Source organism: Vigna unguiculata, chromosome 2 (genome assembly GCF_004118075.2).
Source record: "Vigna unguiculata cultivar IT97K-499-35 chromosome 2, ASM411807v1, whole genome shotgun sequence".
Lineage (NCBI taxonomy): Eukaryota > Viridiplantae > Streptophyta > Magnoliopsida > Fabales > Fabaceae > Vigna > Vigna unguiculata.
Window position 1 is genome coordinate 28,089,052 of NC_040280.1, and position 12,422 is coordinate 28,101,473.

A 12,422-nucleotide genomic window follows, 5' to 3' on the forward strand; every position below is an offset into this window, starting at 1 on the left:
GGTGCAAATACATATGTATTTAGTAATCTTACTTTATTCTTTTAGCAGTTAAATAAAAAAATTTTAGATGATAATGTCATTGCCTTATTATGACTTCAATATTTAGCAGTTAAATAAAACTAATTATACTATGTAAATATTTTCACAAGTCTCTATCATGTCTTCTCTAATCTGAAAAGGGTTGTGTACATAGAAAACATCTCAGCTCCAAATCCGCAAATTGCGTTAGATATTAATAAATGTTATAATGATAAACACAATTAATTTGTTTTGTGAAATGTGTTATTACTTGTATTATAATTATGGATTCTCACCTGGATGGAACTTGGTCTATCTGATTAATTATTTCATTTATTTGAGTAGTCTAATGATATTTTAAATATTTTTTAGTTCAGTTCTTTATAACAAAAAAATAATTCAGTTCAATTTGTCTGAACTATTTTTTAGTTTTGTTCAAATAAACTAGTTTTCAGTTCATTGTAGTTTTTAACAGTATAGTTCAGTAAATTATGTCTAATCCTACTTTTTGCTCTCATGTTCTCTTCCATTCTTTAAGAAAGAAAATACAACTCTCATTTATCTCTTGATAGTGAAATATTAGTTTGATAATTAATATTTTTTTCATCTTATAAGTTTATTGTATATTTATTTTTTATGAATATAGAAGAAAAATTTGTATACTAGATGTTTTTTCATAATCATTTTTTTAGTTTTGACTTGATTATCATATACATTTCTTTTAGTAATTATGTTTCTTAATTTTCGATTAAATTTTGATAAATTATTCTTAGTCTTAATTTTTTTTAAAATAGATATATTGATGAAAAATAAATTAATAGATTTATTTGTTTTAAAGTGATAGAAGGAAATATATGCTTGAATATGAAAATAAAAGAGATTTACTTCTTTACATATTATGATATTAAGAATCCAACAGTTGAATGAGAGTATTAGAAAAACCACCTTTTAAGATTGAAAAAAACACTCTTAAATATGAGGGTTGAAAAGGTAAAATTTTTAAAAAATTATTTAAAATATATTATATATCAAATACAATTTCAAAATTGTCATATTTCTAACAAAATTAGATATTTCAATATTAAATTTTATATATATATATATATTTGTTATATTAATAATAATAATTAAATATATAAATTTTAAATATATTATTTTGATCTTTCAAATATTTTGATTAAGATCCATTCCCATAAACCATTAATTATTGTTCTTGCCAAAATTGTTCCGATCGTATGCCGAACTCAATCCAGCAAGAGCCACTCAAAAAACAGTATATGCCCTTCTTCCCCCCGCTACCAGTCTTATATCGTTTTTCCCCTCACATGCCTTGAGATATGTCCACTAACCGAGTTTATTCCGCATCGTGGGGGATTTAACTGACCACATGGCCGACTTCCGTGCTGGTATCGGGGGGAGTCCTATCATTACGGCTTGACTACATCAATAGGTGAAAAGTGAGCCATTCGGTTTTGGGCCAACCTATTTCTCATTTAGGCCCACAACTCGAATCAGGTCGGACGTGCCAGGATATCACAATTATATATATATATATATATATATATATATATATATATATATATATATATATAAGGAATATTCTTAATATTTCTGTGTCGTAAGGTTTGTGGGAAAGAATAGGATAACAATCGTATTTTATTTCATATAAAATTTTAATCAGATTCTACAAATATATACTAATAGTCTTAAACAATTAATTAAGTAATTATATAAGTCTGACAATAGCTTATAATATGTTTCTATTAAAACCGCTAAATTTGACTTAGTGGGAGGTTATGATAGCTTGCACAAACTTCTAACCTCTACTCTCTTTTTTTTTTATTATTATTTATGTTCAGGCCTTGCTTTAGTGAAAAAAAAAAATACAAACATAAAGCCTTAAGAGAATAAAATAAAACTAGAATAATATAAGGTTTTTTCTTCAGTTTAGTTTTATGTTTATGTTTGGAAGTTTAGGAAATTGCGTTATTAATTTTGGATTTCAAATATTATTGAAAAATACTTTTCTTTTTTGAAGTAATGTAAATCAAATAAAAACTACAGCCGTTGAGAATATAGTTGTCATCAAATAAAAATGCAGGAATAAAATGAGACTAATTAAAGGACTGATCGACTATTGTTAAAATCTTAGATGACCAAGATCAAAGAATTAGCTTGATTTAATATTATGAAAAATATGTGTATATTTATTCGTGTAAGTAAATAGTGCACATTAGTATTTTTAAATAAGGTCGTGACATCGTTATGATTTGTTGACATTTTAGTTATGTTATAACTTTTGATATCTCAACGCTGATACCTAAAAATTTATTAATCATTTATTATTATATAAAAATTTATTTTAAAAACAATACAAAACATGAAAAGATTGAATCAAATTCATAATAAAAATTATGCTTCACAATATATAAATAAATTATATATTAAGAAAGAGTTTAAAATTATCACACTCCAAAATGAAAAATTAGACACCACAAAAATAAAAATAAAAAATTTAATTTATCTAATGACAAGATTTTCATGTTCCTGCAATTCGAAACAAAGGATTGGCCACAACATTTTTTAGGAGTTCTTAATCCATTTTCAAATTTCTTGACAATACGATATATGATATAAGAGATTATACTATTCGTCTCATCGCTTCCTATAAAAATAACTCCATAATTAATTCATGAATAAAATACAAACTCAAAAAACAAATAGTTAAAAATGAAAGAAACCCACCATAAAAAACTACGATTGCAAAAGTCTTGACAATTTGAACATATTCAATCAGCCAACTGTGCCACCTCTTCGACATTCTACCTATACCTAATTTTCCACAAGAAAATAATACATACATCACTTTTCAATGAATAATATATCACTGTACATCTACCTAGTTAAAAATACAACCATAATAGTAATTAAATTAAAAAAATAATTTCATTTCGTATTCCACTAAAAGAAAATACAAAAAATGTATATACAATGATCACAATAATTAAGGTCCCCTGTATCCAAAAACAAATGAGGAACGACCACCATATAGAGATATCCACCAAAATCTACAAAAAGAAGAAATGTATATCATGTTAAAAATAATGTTGGCAACATATTATTATTAGATAAATTTACAAGAGTCTCATAGATACAATACCATGATGCAGTGAGTGTTTTGGCAAGCGTCATGCTATTAAGCGTCCTACAAACTTGTTTGAGAGCTCTTACATCTGCAACCAAGGTATAAAGGAAGCATGCAATTCAATAGTTGTGGCTTAGTCTACAAATATAATGTACCAAAATGTAACATCCGACATTACAAATTCACCATCATGTTCATTGACATAATATAAAAAATGCAAACTTTCAAATATCATGTAAAATATCTGAAACCACAATAACAATCCACTTAACTTTAAGAAAATAACTCACCTTGAAGAAATATATTTATCAACTTCATCCTTCTTTACAGGACTATAAACGAACCAACTTTCTTCAGGAGATGTAACAACTTCATCTTGTATTTTTATATCCTTCTCATTCTGCAACCTCTGCACAAGACACTTTACCTGTATATATCATGCACAATAATTTGTTATGAACACACTATAACAGCAAGGATAATCCATGTACAAAGAGCAACATAACACCTTGCTTTATATTACCTTTTCCTTAGCTGCAACAATCATAAGTTTTGCTTCTTTTATTGCTTTTGCTTGTCTTGAATTTTACTCCTTCCAACCACTTTAGATTATATTAAGAAAACAAAAAGTAAGAATTTATTTAGTTTCCAACCGTGGAAAACCAATAAAACAAAAGTGTTATCATCCAAATACATCACAACATCACAACATCAAGAAACAAACTGAACACACTCCAAAATGTAAAATTAGACATCACACAAGTAAAAACAAAAAAGAAATTAATAAACTACCTGATGACAAGATTTTCCAATTCCTCCATTCGAATTGGAGGACTGGCCTTAACATCTTTGGAGTTCTTATTTTGATCCAAAATTCCTTGACAATACAATATGTGAGATTGATACGGTTCACCTTGTTGCTTCCTATAAACATAACAAATTCATGACTACAATACAAACTCAAAAAACAAATTGATAAAAATGAAAAGAAACCTACTAGAAGAAACTATGGTTGCAAAAGTCTCGACACTTCGAACATGTTCAATCAGCCAACTGTGCCACCTCTTCGACATTCTCCCCATACCTATTTTTCCACAGGAAAATCCTCTTTAGACAAAACATGTACACACACACACACACACACACACACACACACACACACACACACACACACACACACACACACACACACACACACACACACACACACACACACACACACACACACACACACACACACACACACACACACACACACACACACACACACACACATATATATATATATATATATATACTTTTTAGGCAAATCCAATTTATAGTATTTAATTCTTTCTTAAAGCTAATACAAAGAAAAAATATTTAGAATATGATGTGATTGCATCATTAAACTCTCCAAATATTTCAATTATAGCACTTACAAATACAAAAGTGAATGCTTAAACCATAAAATAAATAAAAATAACGTCTTTACAAATTTATAATTGCCATGCATTAGACCAAAACTAATTTTCTGTCAAACTTTCTTCCACTTGTTACTGTGATTTCTCAAATTTTCTCCAAGGAAAAGGAGGAGAAAAAAAAGGAAGAAACAAGAGAAAAAGAAAAGTGAAACATATTATGCAATAACTAATTAATAAGATAAGTTATTAAGAAGAACACGCGCGGCAAACTATTGTTTCTGCTCTTCTTCTTCTCCTTTCTAGCTAGGTTAGAAATTTCTTTTTCTTCCTCTGAATAAATTAGGTATCTTAAAGGAACAAACTTAATCTATGAAGAAGTGAAGAAATGAGTTAAGTCTTTTAAAGGGAAGAAAACCAACTTTCTCATTTTGGGACTTTGAAAGAAAAAAAATAATACACTATTGTCACGACCAATATGAATGCTTTGGCTTTGAAAGAAAAAAACAATGCACTGTTGCCACTATCCATGCAAATACTTGCATCACAGGTTTCAAAGAACAATCTCACATGAATTATTTTTGTTTTATTTATTATTTTTTTTATATTTTATGTTATTGTTGAATTTTAAAATTCAATTTTTTTTATCTCATTATTTTATTTTCATTCTTTTCTAAATTGCATGTTTTAGTTTGTTTATATTTTACTGTTTATAGAGAAAGTTTATAAATAAATATCTTATATTTTATTTTCTTATATAATTGATTAATTTAATTTAAATTATTTTTATCTAGCTGTTAAATTTAATTTAACTTCTTTCTAATGTTTTAGATTTTTTTTTTAAAAAACTCATGAAATAGATAAATTCTAATATAATTGTAAACATAATTTATATTTTAAGACTTTATTTTTAAAATTCTTTAAATATTAAAGTTTGCTTAACTAACATATTCTAGTAAAAAAGAAAATATGAGGAGACTTATCGTGTAATTTATAACAATATGTCTAAATACTGTAATGAAAATAAATACGATAGAGAATAAGACATTTAAGTTAAATTTTAAATATGAATTTTCAAAAATTTGAAATCTTCATTATAAGTTTATGTGATGATGCGTTCTTCAATATCTCTATTTTTCAATCTTCATTCGAAATTTATCTCATTACTTTCTTTTTACTCTCATATTTTCTTAATGATTTATTGGAGGTTGAAAAATAATCTTAAACAAAACTATGATTCCTTCTATTAACCAACATCTATCAAATTACTTTTTATTTTATTTTATAAACAATAAATATATAAATAAAATTACAATTTTTTCTAAATTTAATATAAATAGTTTAATAATATATAAAAAAAATTAAAAAATATATAAAAAGTAAAATTAAAATATTTTGGGGGAGTCGTGACTCACAGAAGACTCCCCAAAAGGACCGTCACTACTTCCCACTCCAACTCTTGTATAGCTTTTTTACACATAAAAGATACATTATGTATTATTCGTTGAATGAATTGAGATATTTAATTTGGAGTCCACAACCAAAACTAGATTGTTAATTTTGATTCTAAACACGTTACCACTTAGTCGACCATTTGCCCAATAAAATTATAAGTGGTTCAATATTTTAATTTATCTCAATAAACGCGAGATCATTCAAGATGTAACAATCACGATATTAAAAAATAAAAGAAAATAAAATAAACATGAGGTTCGTATCTTTAATTATTATTCACACTTCACTTAGATAAGAAACCTATATTGAGACCGAAACTGTCCTAAAAATAGGAGGCAAATTCATCCCTAAACTCATCACGTCCTCAAACTCAGTGCTTCTTATATTTATCAGAACTTTAAAGTTGAGTTATTATTTTTGAATGGCAGCGAAGAGCAAAATCCTGGTTATTGGAGGAACAGGATACATAGGAAAATTCATAGTTAAGGCTAGCACAGAAGCAGGACATCCCACGTTTGTGTTGGTGAGAGAGAAGACTGTTTCAGATCCTCAAAAGTCTATACTTATTGAGACCTTCAAGACCTCTGGAGCCACTCTGCTTTATGTATGTTCTTTTCTTTTCATTTAAGTAGAAAATTAGGTCAGTGTTTCAAATTTTGATAAAAATCCCTGTGGGTGATTTTGCAGGGTGATCTAAATGATCACGAAAGCCTTGTGAAGGCATTGAAGGAAGTTGATGTTGTAATATCTGCAGTTGGTGGACAACAGACAGATGATCAAGTGAAGCTGATTGCAGCAATTAAGGAAGCCGGAAACATCAAGGTACATCCATAATGTCTTGTTTTACAAAACTTGTATTGAGCCCCTGGTGACATGAGAGAGAGTGCGAGAAACATGAGAGAGAGAGCGTGAGAGAAAAGCTCTTCCTTCTCTCTTCGAACCGAGCAACCCTAGCAGTAGGATTTGGGGTCAAAAATGATGGAAAAGATGAAGATGGATGAGCGTGGAAGAAGGGAAGAAAGCGTAGACGAAAGGTAAGGAAAAAACACTCTTTTGATAACAGTGAATCTGTTTTTCTACATCTGAATACAGAGGATTCTATCTTATATAAATCCCAATACTTCATATAACAGAAAGGGAAAAACTAACTTTAACAGACTAGGAAAACGGAAACCCTCAGTAGTAGGGTTTCAATATCCTTCCCTCAAGCTGGATGCTGTATATTCATCATACTGAGCTGAGCTTAGGAAGAAGAGTTTTGAACGACGTGCGATGAAGCCCTTTGGTGAAGATGTCAACTGGTTGCTCGGAGGAACGAATCGGAAGCAAGTGGAAGAGTTTGCTTTGAAGTTTTTCGCGAACAATATGGCAGTCCAGATCGATGTGTTTCGTGTGCTTGTGGAAAGTTGGATTACGGGCAATCTGACGTGCCGACTGGCTATCGCAGTAAAGGGTGGCTTGATCAATGGTTTGAACTTGTAAATCACGAAGGAGGTGACTTAGCCATTGTAGCTCGTAGGTGGTAGTGGCAAGGGCCCTATATTCGGCTTGTGAGGAAGATCTAGATACTGTGTTTTGCTTCTTTGATTTCCAGGAAATCAAAGATGTGCCTAGGAATACATAGTAGCCTGTAACACTCCGTCTTGTATCTGGGCATGCAGCCCAGTCAGAGTCACTAAAAGCCTTGATATGGAGTTTGTTGGATGCAGCAAAGAAAAGTCCATTAGCAGGACTTATTTTGATATATCTTAGGATATGTTGGGCTGCTTGATGATGATGGATAGTAGGGGCCTGCAAAAATTGACTAAGTAAGTGTACAAAATAACAGATATCAGGTCTAGAATTGGTTAGGTATAACAACTTCCCAATTAGTCGTCTGTATGAATCTGAATCTTTGATGTGATCAGCTTTCTCAAAGAGAATTTTAGTGTTAGTAATGAGAGGACTTTGGCTAGGCTTACAATCCAGCATCCCTGTTTCGGATAAAATGTATAGAGCATATTTTCATTGACATAAATGTATTCCTTTGCTAGATCTAGCCACCTCGAAGCCCAAGAAGTATTTCAAGGATCCTAAATCTTTAATTCTGAAAGCTTTGTGTAAGGAAGTCTTCACTTTCTCAATCTCTGTTATAGAATTTCCTGCTAAAATCACATCATCCACATACACAAGAAGCACTGTAAAAGAACTTAAGCTATTTTTATTAAACAGGGAGTGGTCAGATTGGGATTGTATGAAACCAATAGAAGTAAGAAAAGAAGACAGTTTAGCAAACCATTGTCAGCTGGCTTGTTTCAGCCCATAAAGAGATTTGGTTAACTTGCATACTTGACCTGGTTTAGGGATTTGGAGCCCTGGAGGGGGATCCATGTATACCTCTTCATGAAGTCCAAAATCTAGAGATTTTTATCTTGAGGAATCTTGTCAGTGGAATTTGTGTGTTTCTGTATTTGGTTGACGTTGTGTCTAGACTCGTCAGAGTCATTTATGAGTTTTAACAGTTTCTGCATCTGCTCTGATGGCAGCCCTTTCACAACTTCACCCTTCATGTTCTGTTTGTCAATAGACTCCTCCCTCATATTCAGATTGCAAACCTATTGCTCTCTTTTATCTTGATTCTTGTTTTCTTGGGGATTGTTGCTGTATTCATTTCAAGGGGGATAACCATGCTTAGAGTAACATTCTTCTATAGTGTGATTCATTTTATGGCAATAAGAGCACTGTTGCCATAGTTTGGATTCTGACCTCTCCCCCTTCCTTGAGACCGAGAACCAGAACCATAACCTCTGCCTTGACCTTTCCAGCCATTCTGTTCTTGAGACTTGACATGTCTTTCAAAGGTATTAAAGAGGATCTTGCTTTCAGAATTTGCGCCAACTGCACCATTGTTCTGCCTTTCTTGTTGCATGATGAGAGAGAGTCCGTTAATGGATTTTACTTCTCTAGGTATATATTTATACCTATAATTTTTTGTTTTGACCATATCGCACTATGTATCATTTGATAATCCAATGAATCTTTGATTCTTTGTTTGACCAAATAGATTGTTTTAATGGAGAATTATCAAGCATATTTAGAACTTCGTAGATCTCGATACCAGGACATCCTATAAGACCGAATCCTTTCGAGGAATCCTTCATCAGTGGTTGTGAATGATCTATTTTTCTCAATCTCTATGACTTGTTCCTACGGAACCGAGATCGAAAACATTAAGAATAAGAAATAGAACTATCTGATTTGATTCGTTCTCAATAGCCACGAGATGATCATCTTATGGTGATCCTTTTGTTGACGAATGCTCCTATTATACCTGTAGTCTTTAAAGGATGAGAACCAACTATATAGCATTTACATCGAGAATTAGAGTATTGTAAACTTTATTCATGTTAGGCAGGGTTCTAACAACAGAATTTGAGTCTTGATAGTGTTATAACTATCGTTCAAACCTTTTAGGAAACATATCACATATTCCACTTCCCTTTGTTTGATGAAAATTCTTGAAAGATTGCATTCATAAGGCTTACCACAAGTACAGTTAGGAACATGCCTTAGAAACTTTAATTCTTCCCAAATGATCTCCAGATCAGTAAAGAACTGAGTAATACTTCTTTCTCCTTGTCTAGTAGATTGCATTTGTTGAAGGAGGTCTGAAATGCGAAAATAATCCCCTTTTGTGAATCTCTCCTTTAGGTCATCCAAAATGTCTTTGGCAGAATCAATGTAAGGAATTCGGCAAAATGACCCCGTAACTTCGGGAGAAGGGGTGCTCTCCTATCTTTCGATTAGGAAAGCAGCACATACCAGGGGGTAGCGACTGTTTATTAAAAACACAGGACTCTGCTAAGTGGTAACACGATGTATAGAGTTTGACACCTGCCCGGTGCTGGAAGGTCGGAAGGAGAAGTGTTATAAGCTTTGAATGGAAGCCCCGGTAAACAGTAACTCTAACTGTCCTAAGGTAGCGAAATTCCTTGTCGCATAAGTGGCGACCTGCACGAATGGTGTAACGACTGCCCCACTGTCTCCGACATGGACCCGGTGAAATTGAATTCTCCGTGAAGATGCGGAGTACCAACGGCTGATAACGCTACAATTTGAGGAGAAAGAGTCCTAAAGATCCAAGACAAAATCATGACATTGGCCCTTTCCCAAGCTTCATAAATGGTCATTTCTAGTAGGAACTCTGATACTGCCATCCACAAACTTTAATTTGTTTTTGGACATGAGAGCTCTTCTCATGTTTCTGCTCCATGAACTGTTGTAGTTAGTTTCATTAAGAGAAGGTGATACTAGAACTTGTCCTGGGTTCTCTCTGGGATGTATGTAGTATAGGCGGGTAGGGATGAGAGATTGATCAAGATCCAATCTTTGGAGATGTTGACTTGCGTTGCTAACCTCTGACTTAATTTCTTTGCTGTTGTTGGTGTCTTCCATGGTGCAAGAACCTTTCTTGCAAGGTATTGACTATTGGGGCAGGAGATCAGAGTGGGCAAACGGAAACAGAACAGGCTATGAACTTGCTCTGATACCATATTGAGTCCCTGGTGACATGAGAGAGAGAGAGCGTGAGAGAAAAGCTCTTCCTTCTCTCTTCAAACAGAGCAACCCTAACAGCAGGATTTGGGGGTAAAAATGATGGAAAAGATGAAGATGGATGAGCGTGGAAGAAGGGAAGAAAGCATAGTCGAAAGGTAAGGAATAAACACTCTTTTGATAACAATGAATCCGTTTTTCTACAGAAAAAACACTCTTTTGATAACAATGAATCCGTTTTTCTACATCTGAATACAGAGGGATTCTATCTTATATAGATCCCGATACTTCATATAACAAAAAAGGAAAAACTAACTTTAACAGACTAGGAAAAGGGAGACCCTCAGCAGTAGGGTTTCAATACCTTGAATCAGACATATTATTATTAATCTCTGTTTCTTCTGTCATCAGAGGTTCCTCCCATCGGAATTCGGGATTGATGTGGACCGTCACAATGCAGTTGAGCCACTGATTAACTTTTTTGATAAAAAAGTGAAAATCAGAAGAACAATTGAAGCTGAAGAAATCCCCTACACCTATGTCAGCTCAAATGCCTTTGCTGGTTGGTTCTTGCCTACACTGGGACAACAAGATGTCACAGCCCCTCCTCGGGACAAGGTTACCGTTCTAGGAGATGGAAACGTCGCAGGTCATAACAATGAGCCAAATTATCTGTTACTGTTTTTGTACAAGTAAAACACAACGGATAGGCAGTAGAATTGTCTGAATTTTGTATTTGTAATGTTTGTTTCAGGTGTTTATGTGTCGGAGGAAGACGTTGGGACTTACACCATTAAAGCAGTGGACGACCAGAGAACCTTGAACAAAAGTCTATACCTCAGACCCCCTGAAAATGTTTTGACCTTCAACCAGCTGGTGTCGTTGTGGGAGAACAAGATTAAGAGTACCCTCGAGAAAGTCTACATCCCAGAAGACCAACTTCTTAAGAACATCCAGGGTCAGTTTATTACAACTCAATCAATTTTATGTGAAGATAGTTAAATATACCAAGTTTTTGTGTTATGATTTTGTTTATTGCTCTGCAGAGTCTCCTTTCCCTACTACTTTCAACTTAGCATTGGGCCATTCACTGCTGGTAAAGGGAGATTGTACAAACTTTGAGATCGACCCTTCTTTCGGGGTGGAAGGTTCTCAACTTTATCCCGAGGTCAAATACACTACGGTGGACGATTATTTGAACGCTTTTGTCTGAAATCCAGGGAATAAAATCATAACATTCTGTGAATTGTTCAAGAGTTTGTACTTTTGTCATTCAAGTAATTAGTTACTTATGTTTGTGTTGTTGTCACAAGAGTCCCTCTGTTCTGACTCTGTTGTTGATCGCTTAGCTTGGTGCTGTTTTAAACTTCTCATCAAGTTCTATCTATTACGATTTATTTTTCAATGTGATATTGCTTGCAATAATTCTAGATCCTCTTATTGTATCCTCTACTACTATTTCTACTAATTTTATTTACAACTGAATGCATTTTATAATTCTAAAACGTTAAATTATTTATCTTTTCATTTATAAAACAGTAGAAATTTCTATTAAAAGGCATGTAGGAAGATGTATTACTCTTCCACCCACTACAGGTGAGTTAACCTAAACTGAACATATGATATATCAGTTGATTTTAAGTTGAAATATGAATAAATAATACTGTGGTTAATGTCTAATAAAAAAATATTATTATATGGAGCATATGAAGTATAGTTTTAAAAAATAATTTCATTGGCTAAAATTGTAATTAAATTACTTTAGATAGAAGAAAAAGCTATAAATTGTTAAAAAAGACAACAATTGACTGATGTATGTTAACATAATACATATGACTTTAGTTTTATTTATGTTATAACGTCGTTGAATT

The 12,422-nt window shown here is 32.3% G+C and overlaps 1 protein-coding gene across 1 annotated transcript; it reads left to right on the forward strand.

The window, feature by feature from the left end:
• The first annotated feature begins 6,316 nt into the window (after window positions 1-6,316).
• Window positions 6,317-11,985, forward strand: LOC114173122 (isoflavone reductase homolog TP7-like). Its single transcript, XM_028057351.1, has 5 exons — window positions 6,317-6,622; window positions 6,706-6,840; window positions 10,963-11,200; window positions 11,306-11,509; window positions 11,598-11,985. The coding sequence occupies exons 1-5, from the start codon at window positions 6,440-6,442 to the stop codon at window positions 11,762-11,764; spliced, it is 927 nt and encodes a 308-aa protein (XP_027913152.1). The 5' UTR covers window positions 6,317-6,439; the 3' UTR covers window positions 11,765-11,985.
• The last annotated feature ends 437 nt before the right edge of the window (window positions 11,986-12,422 follow it).

What these genes read in the sequence shown, in the direction of transcription:
- LOC114173122 (XM_028057351.1), top strand. Translation starts at nt 6,440, where the DNA reads ATGGCAGCGAAGAGCAAAATCCTGGTTATTGGAGGAACAGGATACATA. An exon ending in AGGAAGCCGGAAACATCAAG is followed by an intron (nt 6,841 to 10,962) that starts GTACATCCATAA and finishes TTCTGTCATCAG; the next exon opens with AGGTTCCTCCCATCGGAATT. An exon ending in AGGAGATGGAAACGTCGCAG is followed by an intron (nt 11,201 to 11,305) that starts GTCATAACAATG and finishes TGTTTGTTTCAG; the next exon opens with GTGTTTATGTGTCGGAGGAA.